Genomic DNA, 13,240 nt, shown 5'->3' with positions numbered 1-13,240 from the left:
AGACAGTACAAAGACAATACAAACTCTTTGAAGAACCAGGCATGTGAAATTCACATTTATGATATATAGATAGTCTCAGCTTATTTAAAATAAGATATAATCAAATACAAGTCATTTTTTAACAACACTGACATTTTATTTGCCTAAATTTAAAGGCATGTTTGAGTATGGACAGTAAAAGTGATGGAAACCTAAATGTTTGAGAAAGATGCTTTGGGTAGACACATATTCTGTACCAAAAAAATAAAAATAAAAATAAAAATTCAAGCAGGTTATCAAGTCCAAAATATTTGAAGCAATATGACCATTTTTTTTTTACTAACAACATCCCACTAACAGAGCATTTTGTCGTATTTTTTATTTGTAAAATTCATCCGGGAATCTTGGCATGTACACTCAAAATAATAAAATAATTCTAATACATTACACTCATAATGGACTTCTTTAAAAGCATTTTTCTAGAAGTACTCAAACAAATAAATAAAAGCAGCTTACTACAGTGGCACATCGTATTCAAACAAAGGAGCAACTTCTCAGCTTCGAAGCGGCTGATGTAACACAGTAAAATATTAACACACAGGTCTTTAGCACTTCATAATGAGCTGTTTTTCTTCACCCCATGACCATATCGTTTAGCTGCATGCTCCATAGAGCAATAAAACATTTCTATTCTCATCAGAATTTAACAAGCAGAAATGTTTTTTTTACACTTTTCAGGAAGTTATGCAACTTATGTATGGACACTAAGTCTTTGTAATCCTCTCCCTGGACAATTTACAGCGCTACTCCTTACTGGAAAAATGATATAATCCTCCTCAAGATGGCAGTGTGTTATCTGTGACTGCACCACCGACTCAAGCTCTCGCCTCTCGTCACTAAAACTAGGTCAACTGAAGACGCAATGCAGCTTACTTCTTCACCATCTTGTCTTAAGATATATACTTTTGCAAAGCCCTCACACTTAAATGAATAATCTCAAGGTGGGTTCACTCGTTTAGCATCAGATGGGCTGCAGGTGCTATGGGTTAAAAGCAGTGGAGCTGCCAAGCATTTGTGCTGTTCATTTARCAATAACCCTGGTTATTCTCATGTATTTTCTGCTCTAGCTTCATTTTAAGCTCAGACACYAAAGCAGAGCTGATGTTTCCCTCTTTGCGGCGGCCAGGCTTTGTTTTCTTGGACCCTTTGTAGGCCAGCGCTCCAGATATTGTCGGGAGTGCTCGGGGTCGCTCGCCGGCTCGAGCGTTAGATGGAGGTGGAGGAGGCAGACAAGGGGCGATCGGAGGTGGAGGCTTCAGCCTTGGGCTGATAGTTTCCTGCAATGGGCTGCTTTCTGGGTCGCTGATGAGGAACTTCTCCATGGGGTTGGTAAACTTGATACCAGGTATCTTGAAGTTCCAGGTCTGCTGCTCCCTGGGTCGCTTCTTAACGATGCGTCTCACCGGCGTGATCCTGTTCGCCTTTGAGTTGCGCATGTACGTAACCGTAGAGATCAGAACTGTCACTCCTACCAATACAATAATGATAAAAGTGACCATACCTAGAGCTTTTAAAGGATTGTCTCTACTTTTCATTAAAAAAGCTGCCATAGGCCCCTTGAGAGGAGTCTGTAAAAAGAGCACAAATAGAACAATTTGAATCGGAGGTCAACATTCGGCGCAGCATCTTTCTAAAGCGTGCAAGCATGAGTCATGGATATGGAAAGCGCTGACGGACGAGGCCCAGATAACACTCTCACTCACAACCAATCATCTGTGTTCCTCCGTCCAACAGAATGGGACTGCTGATGCAAAGCAAAAGCACAGGCAGGATGCTAGTTGTTGGTAACGCWTCTGGCCGTCTGATTGATGAAGACTGAACAGTTTTATTAGACCAGCACAATGGTGTTTGCGAAASAAAAATGGAGACCAAACAAAGCAAGAATAAAAAGTTACATTCTAAGTAAATCTCTTCTTAGTCAGTTTCACAAACATAGTTTAAATCATTAAGGAAGCTGTTGAGGTTATGTAATGTAAAACAGTTTTAAAAAATGGTTACAAAGAATAAAGACAGTATAAAAACATAAAAAAGCATAATATATAGTTTGAATGTTACTTTAAAAATACTAAGGTACTCTTTTGCTGACAACAACCATTCAGCTAATATTTACAGCTGAACGGTGACGTTCCGGCTGTGTCTCACTTGACTCGGCGAACCACTTTGATATAGTTACTCTCCGGGTTGATTCGGGACTTTTTCACCGAGCTACAGTACAGGATTGTGGAGATGCAGACAGTCAGTACAATGAGGGTTGTGATAAGGGTGAAACAAATTCCAAAAACCGTCAGTGGACGCTTGCTAAGGCCCATGAAGTATGAAAACATTCGACCTTTGATCTGAAAAGCACGATCACAACACAGAAACAAACAAACAAAAACCAACCACTGAGTCATCATGAAGAATGACAGAATAAATGTATGGTGAAAACATGATGAATCAGGAAAAAAATAAAAAATTATGGAAATGGTTGAAAACTTTAAAGGATATATTGTTTTTCAGCTTATAGTCACATTTATAACTTGACAGCAAGACAAAAGCTAAAATATAAGATTTAGCCACGAATCAAATTTTCCTTGAGGTGCTTTTTTATTTTTTTTTTACATAAGTAATTGGAGGATCAGCAACAAAAGGCTGTGACTTAATTTTTTGATCATTTGATTTCTGTCATTTTCTCAAATGCATTAAAAAAACAACCAGTGTTATCCTTCAAAGGAGACCATTTTGGATGGTTTAACTACATATGCCATACTATGGTTTGACTACAATGCTTCTTATTTTCAACAGCTTAGGAGGGCGATAAGAAGCACAGCAAGCATGCAGAATAAAAAAAAATAAAACAAATTCCTACCGCTTCTGTGATATCAATGTTGACCACAGCTGTTGTGCTGAAGGACGGAGAGCCTCGGTCCCTGGCCTCGACCACCAGGGACCATTTACAGTCTTTCTGCTTGGTGATGTTCTGGACGATCTCCATCGACTTGATGAACGGCTTCAGTTTGATCTCCCCGGTGTCTGAGTTGATGTCAAACGCGTTGTCGGGATCCGCCGTCATGATGGAGTACTCGATGACGTTGTTTGGGGACTCGGCGTCCTCGTCCACTGCCTACAGGAAGTGACATGTTATKATAAGAAGTTGTGGTTATTTCTACGCAAATCACAACAACATGAGCTTCTTTGAGGGACAAGACAGCTAGGGCAGTGGTTCTCAATTATTTTCTGCCATGCCCTCCTTAGGGAACCTAATTTTTTTTCACATATACCCTGATTTGAAATATACGGAAGCGTAGAGCTGTCACATGACATAAAATCATTTTTGAACTGGCTCTCGTTCTAACAAGAAAAATCTCGTAAAAATGAGAAAATATGTCGTTATAACGACAAAAATATCTCGTTATAATGAGAAAACTATCTAGTTATAATGTGTTGTGATTTTTTTCTGGTTTGTCATTTTCACAGAAGTTTATTGCCTGACTGAGCCACTATATGCTTTTTTACAAAGAAGAAATCTGCAAGAGGAACACATTTCTAGACTAAAACATGACAAAGTAAGTTACTGAATAATCTTTTTGAAATAATAGCGTCTGACTTCAGATTTGAGAGTGCATATTGCTAAAGAAGTGCTACTAGCTGCAACGTCTGAGCACAAATCCAAATAATATGCATTCTGTTTTTTTATAGTGGTTCAGTCTTTTTCTCCATCACACCATCCAGGCAATAAACTTCCGTGAAAGTGACAAACCAGAAGAAACCATAACACATTATAAGGAGATGGTTATCTTGATGAAACAAGATAGTTTTCTCTTTTTTAGAAGATAGTTTTCTCTTTTTTAGAAGATAGTTTTCTCATTATAACAAGATATTTTTGTCTTTATACAGTTTTGTCATTATAACGACATATTTTCTCGTTTTTACGAGACAGTTTTCTCGTTATAAAGAGATCCAGTTTAAAAAATAATTTTATGTCATGTGACAGCTCTACGCTTCCGTAGAAATACTATTGAGAACCCGATAATATTTAATTATTTATCCGTAGAAAATCCCTTTCTGCATACAATCACTTGATAATAGTAGGAAAAACACTAAAGACAATTATTATTATCTTTTACTTTTTAAATTTTGTATTTTTGCTGCATTGAATCATTGGTAAATGGCTTGAACTTATATAGCACCTTATCAAGTCCACATGGAGCCCAGAGCCCTTTACACTTCAACCATTCATCCATTACCACACACATTCACACACTGATGGTGGTAAGCTGCAACCACAAGCTGATGGGTGGGTGCACAAGCTGTTACAGCATGATGTACCTGGACTTTAACAAATGTGCCAATGATCATGGTCTTCTCAAGGAACTTGTCRTCAAACTCTGGAGGGTGGTCGTTCATGTCGAGGACGGTGACAAAGACTTCGGCCAAGCCATATTTGCCCTCTGAGTCCTCAGCCTTGACATAAAAGTTGTATTTCGACCTGACCTCTGCRTCCAGGCTGGTCCAGGGCTGGGTGGTGATGAGGCCCGAGGATGGGTGGATGGCAAACCTGCAGGTAAAATGATTCTGCGTCATCACAACAGACTGGGTGAAGAAAAAATGCTAAGAAAATAAGAATTGCGTGAATGTTTGCGATTTGCATTTGAAACATTTGCTTTAGTTTCTTGCTAATGTCAAAAAACTGTGTTTTCAGAGTTCTTTCTACTTCAGTGTTGGGCTCCCAGCCACTTYATTTAATCGACTTTCAGTCTTTTTCTCTGCTGTGAAAATTCACAAGTTGCTTTGAAACTGATAACTTTCGCACAATTAAGGCATGCTGTCTGCAGACGAGCATGAATTCTCACTTTTCCTCTGCCGCGCGCTGCCTTGCTTTTCAAAGCTACCGTTTCCGTGGCTCCAGCTGTCACATTACATGTTAATTGGCTCTGCCTTTGTGAGACGGGCCAGGCTGGCTATTTTTAACCCTCCAATCTAATTAGAAGATTAGCCAGCATCTCRCAACCATTTTGGAGCGAGTTGTTGGTGAGGCAGCGGGGAAAAGGAAACTGGATTTCCTGTTTTGTTTTGTKTTTTAGTCTTCCTGCAGAAACAAAAAGGTGAATAAAGATTACTGTCCTGACTTTTGAGTCTCCCCAAACACCTTGGTTAAAAAAAACTAAATGAAACAAAACAGTGTAATATATATTTTCAGGGGTGAATTTAAATAGTTAAATATTTGATCAGGATGGTAAGAAGCTGTCAGAAGTGAACTTTTTTTTAAACTTACAAATCTGATCCTGATCCATAAATGGTGTATTTGACTTCACCCCAGGGCCCMGAGTCTGGATCATTTGCCTGAAAAACAAAACATGACAAAGATAAAAATAATAATAAATAAAAGCTTTTTGTGATCACGATAATTTATTTGATCAACTTGATGTTGGGAAATCAGAAAACTAAAATGAGTCTATAGCTGATAACCAGCTGGGATGTGATAAAGTGCCGAGTCTTTTAATGGAAATGGATATAAAGTAGAATCAAACAAAAAAGTTGAAGCAAAAAATGTTTTTACTGAGTAATTTGAACATACAGTTTTACTGTAGCATCTAATAAATAAAGGAGAAAAATGAAACAGARAAWAWAAWRTGYCMMAWWTKTGWSAMMAMWMYCCSYSWSWGWRAAAAAAARRGRSAYATATMTMWAWRTGTRWAAMASWKWWAMASWRWAAAWAWAWAYMMYRTWTWTWYWYRTRTAWWATRWKMTCWYWTWTAWMACAMMMMYMWYWTTTTTTTKAGCTTAAAAAGCATTAAAAATCTAATTATCRATCATCCGTGATCCRTGTRTAATACTACCACCCCACGTYATGGATGATTTTTAGGGTTAAATGTCTAGTATTATATATGAATAAATMCAGTATTTTTTGTCTGCRTAGTCCTGCCTTTACCTGGCAAACTGTTTGCAGTAATACATAGATTGATTATGTTGTATATTCACTTTGTTTGGGTRAAAACAGGGTTAATCCCAACTGACTCACCGTCACAGACACAACACTGGAGCCTCCCGGAGAGTTCTCGGGCACTCTGGCGATGTAATACTCGGATGTAAAAGAGGGGACGTTATCATTTGTGTCCAGCAGGTTGATCACGATGTCAGCCGTGGCACTGAACCGCTCGGGAGTGTCGATCTCCACCGCCAGCAGCTGCAGAGAGACAAACAGTCAAAGAACTGAAGCTAAATGTGTGGCTGATTGGCAACTCTGTGAGACAATACTTATTTGCAAAAAGAAAAAAATAAACTCTGAAACCCACAAAAACAAGCTTTGACTTCTTTAAAAAACTACTTTATGACAGTCTATTTTGCATCAACTATAAAAGCTGAGGTTTCACCTTGAAAGAGAGGGTCTGGCCCTTTTCAAAGTCGATGCCAGACGTGTCCTCTACGATGATGGTCACCTGAGCTTCATTTAGGACCGTTTGAGGAACGACACGAAGCACTCGGCTCGGCCCCACGAGCCTCAGTTTAAATTTAGCGTTTGCTCCCTAAAACCATAAGAATTGTAGAGTTAATGAGGGTGAAGCCAAACTGTGAGAGCTCATCTGATTCGTTGTGTGCCCCTTAAATTTTTAATACTCATATTAATTAATTAATTAGTTTATTCATTCATTTAATTAAAAAACAAAGCATATTCACTGTGCAAAAAAATACAAATGAAAAATAAAATGAAAGGTGGCAGAAGGAAGAAAAAAATCTTATAATATCTGTGCCTTTTTACATCAAAAGAAATTCAAACAATAATAAAAACAGAAAAAAATAATAAAAAACTAAAATCATTCTCAGACAATTTTTAAGGATACAAATTGTGTCATTTCATATTTCTTCAACAGACTGGATTTTACCATTCTCCTAAACTTATACACTGATCCTGCTCTTTTAATATCATACTCCAGATTATTCCACAATTTTATTCCTTACACTGAAGTACATCGTTCCTTCAAACTAGTTCGGATTTTAGGTTTCACCAACACCTCTGTCCCTTTTAGATTGTATTAACTTTGTCTCTTAACAAAATYCGATTGGATGTTCAAAGGTAATWTATTTTTATGAGCCTTATACATAATCTGCAAAATGTTGTAATCAACCAACTCATAGAATTTCAATAATTTCAACTGACAAAATAATGTATTTGATGGCTAATCATGTTTTTTTGTGATAATTATTATGGCTCTTTTCYGCAAAATAAAAACAGGATTTGTAATTGTKCTACACGCTTTCCCCCAGACTTCAACACAGTAAACCAAATSTGGAACAATCATTAYATTATAYAACATATACAARGTTTTATCATTAAACAATTCCCTTATTTTATATAGTATTGAAATAAGATGGTGTTAACGTTGCATGAGGCAAGATGAAGAGAATAAACATGAAGGCCAACAGATTTTCTGAACATATTGATATAAATTTGCATAACCACATAATTAACTGATWAACAGACTGGCAGAACAAACACATACAAACTAAATGACGCATCAGAAAAAAAAAGATGTGAGGATTTTGTTGATAAATCCACCTGATCAGAGTCGTTGACAGTGATCTTAAAGCCTCGGAGGATCTCCCCTGCAGGTGGATGCTCGTACATCGTGACCTCAAACTTGCTCTGTGGTCCGTTTTCGCCATAAAAGGTCGGAGGATGGTTGTTTAGATCCACCACCCGCACCGTCACTGTGGTGATGTCGAAGTCCAGCGTTTTGCTGTTCGGCCCCACCTCAGACGCCTGGATTTAAATGACAAACAGAAGCAGTGAAGTAACAAGGTTTTCAAGGCTAATCCCCAACGAGTGAATGAGAAAAATATAAAACGCAATAATATTACCTTAACTTTTATTTCATAAAGCTCGTTTTCCAGCAAAGATGGGTTGGTTGTCAGAGTGATGCATCCGCTGGTGCTATTTATTTCAAAAACACCATCACTGCCTGTGAAATACCAGAAACGCTGTGTTTGTAATGAATTTAAGATTTTAAAATGATAGAGTCACTTGCCATTTGTTTCATTGTTACCATTTATAATGGAATAATGTATMGAGTTGGGATTGCCTTGATCTCCATCTTTAGCGTACACTGTGTATATTTCTGATCCCTGSGATGAAACAAACGTATTGTCTTTTGTAACGAAAAGCAACAATATGACTCAAATAAAGGCTGGGAAAGAAAGAAAAAGATATTTACAGGAACGGAGACTTCGTAAATGTAACCAAAATATGGAGTTCCTACGAAGGATGGGGGCATGTCTTGGGCATCCAGAACATTGATTGTTACTGTGGCTGTGGATGTCAACACCTGGTGTTTCCCCTTGTACTTCCCACCTCCATCCTGGAAAACAAACAGGCAAAGTTGTTGCACTTAACTGATCATATTTAATACTAACTCAAAGAAAACACAATTAAAATTTCCAYAACTAAATAACGATGTGTAGCGTGAGGAATCGTGTTAGTTGAAATCATGTTGGGGGTTAAAAACACTACGTTGTTTCTTTTATATTTTATATTAAATGTGTTATTAATTAGGTGTCAACGATAGCCATGTGATGTGAGTATCAGTCACATGGAGGCAGTGCTAAAAAGCCTGAATTTTGCCTGAAACTCTCAGACTGAAGAAGTCTCTTGGAGGAGAGACGAAACGTTTTATTAGAGAAGAACCCGTCCAGAAGACCTATACAATTTTTTGCTTTTTTCTTTTTTACCTGGATTACTGAGATGCATCAAGATATATTAAATGTCCTGTTAGGGGGGGTTGACTCGCTGCTACTGAAGGAATCAATGCATTTTAGATACTGACAATGATTTTGATTGTCTGTTCCTGCCTGACTTTGCTTCAATAAAAATGTTTTTTTACTTATTTATTTATTTATTTTTTTTATATAAATATAGCATTTAAGAAGCAAATGCCAAGAAAAAATAAATGCAAAAGGCTGTCAATGTATTCCTTTATGTGGGAGTAGTGTTAATAGAGAAAGTGTTGGGAGAAAGAACTTGCCTCACTTTGCAGGAGTTAATGAAAACTCAGCAGCCTCCATAAGGTTTTATTAACAAAAACACTAATAAGTTCTTAGATTTTTCATGAGTCAAGTGCATTTATTCATAATTTTGACATAAAACACTTCCTAAAATATGAGGCTTWAATGTAAAACATTACAACACACAAATGTAACTGCGAGCTGAGAGTCAGCGAGCTGAGGTGCTGATGCATGTGTGCGGGATCAGCCTCTCACCTTTGCAACCACCGTCACGAAATGTGTCAGTGTGGTTTCGTAGTCCAAACTCTCGCCTGGTTTGACCCTGAGGATCCCACTGTGTCCATCAATGGTGAATTTGGCAAATGAGGAACTCTAAAGGCGTAAAGAGTCAAACAGTTAATGGGACTGGCAGGGTCTAATGAGTTGTCCTCATTGGGAGACAACATGTATAGAACACATCTGTTCACAGTTTGATGTTAGGTCAAGCTGCCCTTTTTAAAGAGACTGGCAACCTCATCTGTATCTTATTAATTTGTTCTTCTCTCTTATTCTTAGGTTGGATGGATTCTGCTGCTTAGAATGGTGTCATCCTTAGGATTTTCTGCAACATTTATGTGTAACAAATGGTTWAAAACCCACAAGCTGCCTCATCTTTTTGCCATGACACAATCAAGAGCAAAACATACTTCTGATCAGTACTAGCCATCAACATGCTCCAGTTAAACCTTTTTATTTACGAATAGTTAAATGYGACAGTTGACATGTGAACATTAACAGCCACTACGCTGTCAGTGGTCAAACCTAAGCCCTTGTTAATTCCTCAATGCTGTGCACAAATGTAATTGAAATTTAATCCACTAAAGTGATGGCATTTCCAGACTGCTCTCTTGCGGAAGATTAATCCCTCCCAATGTGCACTGACCCCCCATCACCTGAAAGGCCCTTCCCTCCCTCCACATGACAGAACTGCTCTCCCGGTGACAGCTTGACCTTTGCTTGTAACCCTGAATGTTAGGGTCGTATCAAACCAGCTAACAGAGTCCATGGTTGGATTAGGATTATGCTGGAAAGAACACATTTCTAAAGCAACACGAAGGCGAACAAGCGGCGGGAAAGCAGCCATGAAACTTAAACCTTCTTGATACTTTCAAGTCAAGCTGAGGTCTGACTGGAAATAAAGTCAAATGCCATGAAAAGGTCCAAGCATTTAACTCTAAATTTAACTAAATACCATAAAAAAGATTAGACTCATTTGACTCAAGTTCAACTCAGGTGACTTTAAGTTAACTTCTGCAAATGTTTTGCTGTTACCATTAAGAGAGCATACAGGTCAATTGGACAGTGAAAAATGTACAATTTAAGATGAACAGATTGAAGGTTTAATATTTTGGGGAACATTATTTTTGACAGATTATGAACTGGAATGAAACGTTTTCACTTGAACTTCGAAATTTCACCAAATAAAGAATCACATACATTTGGTGCTTAGATGCTTCTAAAAACTTGTCATCACCTGAGCAACAAAAATTACCTGTAGATAATATGAAACRCTGCCGCCTGAACCCATGTCTTTATCCACAGCACGGACTCTGTAGATGCTGCTTCCTGGGGCAGTGTCCTGGTAAAAAGACAGTAAGTTTTCAGATTTCTTTTTGCCTCATTTTCATGTATAGAAGCTTCCTAAGAGCTCGTGTGTTAGTTTGATGCTTTACCTCTGGAACATCAATGATAAAAGGCAGGTTTTGAAATTCGGGAGGCTCATCGTTGGCATCCGTCACAAACACTCTCACTGTCTCAACAACCTGAAAACAACATGAAGACTACTTTATTAACTTTTATTTATTACAAATATGATGTCAAATTGTACTAAAATAAAATGTTATGGAAGAGAGAACAAAAACATTTGGTGGGTTGGTATTTTGTAAAGGAATGCATGTCAGCTGTACCCTTCAATGCCAGGGTTTTAAACTAAAATCATCTTATGATGAGATACATATATATTTGTTTAGTCAAACCTTTTAAAAACACACAATCTAATGTAATGTTCAAGGGGTCACATCCTCCCTAAATCCCCCTGAAAATTATGCCCATGTTAATTTCACAAACGTTTACAAAAATATATTAGCATTTGGAATAGGYCTACTGTATGTACTGTGGATGACTCAGCTACTATCATGTATAAAACTGACTGAATTAGAGCCCTTTTTGTGTTTGCTYAGAWTGCGTAACTGTGGTGGCCATCTTGAATTGAGYTGACCCTAAAAGGTGATCAGTTGTGAACACTCAATGATTACATTATGGGAGTTTCAGTAAAAGTTGGCCAACGGTTCATTAGAAATGTTGCTAACACAAACAGAAACAAACACGTGGACATCTATTTATTATCACCCTTTCTTCATTGGCAGATGACGATAATAAATGCTGATGCCCTGTTTSGCCAAATCTGATGTTTCCTTTAGTTTTTGTTTTATCCTGCTTATTCTGTATTGTCCATGCAGTTTAATGGGTTTCTTTTCTTAACTTTGTCAGATTTTTTTTGCCATAAATTTTAAAATAAAACAAGACTTTAGAGTGTTCATGAAAGCAAGTACTATATAATGATAATAGCAAACAGCAATGCAAATTCAGTAAAACTTACTTTGTTGCGGCCATCTGTTATGCTCACTATCACTGAGATTTCATCTTGCTTCTATAAGAAAAAGAAAGAAATGTATTTTGTCATTTTTATTGATGTGGCCAAAAAGCCACARTTTTAAATCGAAGAGGTTTTAATGTTTAAGGCTTGCCTCTCTGTCGAGCTCCTGACTCAGAGTCACGTTTCCAGACTTGGGATCCACCCTGAAATATTCTGTGGAGCCCTTTTCAAAAGYGAGACCGAATCGTACCGGATCCCCTTCTGGATCCGTCCCATTCAGGACGTATATCTGTGTTCCTATGAGAATCAATCCACAAGCCAAGATGTTAAAAAAAATAAAAAAATTAAAAAGTAGATACTGTATGTGTGGTGATCAAGTGAGCCACCAGCCCTATTGTTTTCTTCCTGTTAGTCCTGTCATACGTCACAATCCAAAAGGTATTACRGTGATTAGCAGGAGAATCATGCACATCCAGGAAAACTTTTCACTCTCGATCACACCAAGCATCCTCTAATACATAAAAGTCTTCCTCAAATTACTCAACTACAACAATAACAGTCATTTTGAAAACAACAGGGGAAACGTACCAACAGGTGTATCCTCTGAGATGCTGAACAAGGCCATRTTCCCGTTTGTGCTGCTCGGTCCATTGTCATAAAAATATGGAGCGTAATCTGATTGGCCTTTATTGTAAAGCAAATAAAAAAGGTCCAAGTTATTTAGGAGAGAAGGGAACAAAAACAATTAAAGCTACTCTATGAATTTGACGTCTCAGAAATCCTATAAATTTTAACATCGAATGTTTTTCATCAAGAATGCTGATGCAATTATAAAATAAGCAGAAATAAAAAGCCTTAGTTAAATCAAAATATGTTTGAATTTGAGGTTTTACTCTCAACAATGAAACAAAACAATTGTTCCAGATTGATTTRTACAAGTTGTAGGCAGCACAACACTGTAAAACCAACGTGCCCTCTCTGTGTTAGAGGATTAAACAGATAAGAGCAAGCCAAGAAGTCTTATCCTTACACACACAAGCTCACGCACACACACACACAAGAAAAACCTACCTGAACTGTAATGAAGCAGCAGGAGAAACAGGAATACACGTGTTTTCTTGTTTTTCTTCATCCTGGTGCGGAGGTAAGGCTTGGCTGGCTCATGTGGAAGGCTTGGTGGAGGGGAAAGCGAGCGGCGAGTGTCGTGCCCTTTCTGGAGGCGTCTCAGCAGGCTCAGAGGGAAGAAGAGTCTGGGGCAGATTCTCAGGCACTAATCCAGTGACGCATCCCTCCTCTTCGCAGACATCTTCTGCCTCACTGCTCACACTCCAGAGCCATCCTAAAACAACTACACATGGGGAGATGAGACTTCAGGTTTCACACACACACACACGCGCACACGCAGTGGTGTGAAAATGACACCTCAGCACACATGTGGTGATGACTGCTTGAGTTTCTGCATCCGTGATCACTGATAATTTAAAAWTTTAGTACTCGCAGCACTGTTTACATGCTTGAAAGCCTTAACAATGCTTCCCGGGCATCTATTTGTCTTCATTTGTTTGGCCCCTCACTGATAAGATATCC

General features: G+C 38.0%; 1 protein-coding gene across 2 annotated transcripts; it reads right to left on the bottom strand.

The window, feature by feature from the left end:
* Positions 1-6: 6 nt before the first annotated feature.
* Positions 7-13,000, bottom strand: LOC106534558 (cadherin-related family member 1). Of its 2 annotated transcripts, none has more exons than XM_014031244.1 (17): positions 12,725-12,998; positions 12,242-12,337; positions 11,805-11,950; positions 11,657-11,707; positions 10,731-10,820; positions 10,550-10,636; positions 9,274-9,390; positions 8,232-8,375; positions 8,064-8,142; positions 7,879-7,979; positions 7,577-7,780; positions 6,393-6,545; positions 6,041-6,205; positions 5,294-5,361; positions 4,348-4,576; positions 2,888-3,142; positions 7-1,607 (listed from the first exon to the last, which is right to left on the bottom strand). In XM_014031244.1, the coding sequence occupies exons 1-17, from the start codon at positions 12,783-12,785 to the stop codon at positions 1,065-1,067; spliced, it is 2,589 nt and encodes an 862-aa protein (XP_013886698.1). In that variant the 5' UTR covers positions 12,786-12,998; the 3' UTR covers positions 7-1,064. The 2 variants fall into 2 exon arrangements, with proteins under 2 accessions (XP_013886698.1, XP_013886699.1); XM_014031245.1 differs by having other exon boundaries at positions 1,516-2,375; positions 12,725-13,000.
* Between the last annotated feature and the right edge of the window lie 240 nt (positions 13,001-13,240).

This window comes from Austrofundulus limnaeus, unplaced genomic scaffold, assembly GCF_001266775.1.
Source record: "Austrofundulus limnaeus strain Quisiro unplaced genomic scaffold, Austrofundulus_limnaeus-1.0 Scaffold1209, whole genome shotgun sequence".
Taxonomy (NCBI): domain Eukaryota; kingdom Metazoa; phylum Chordata; class Actinopteri; order Cyprinodontiformes; family Rivulidae; genus Austrofundulus; species Austrofundulus limnaeus.
Note: the sequence above shows the minus strand (reverse complement) of the source record. Positions and strands in the feature narration are given on the sequence as shown.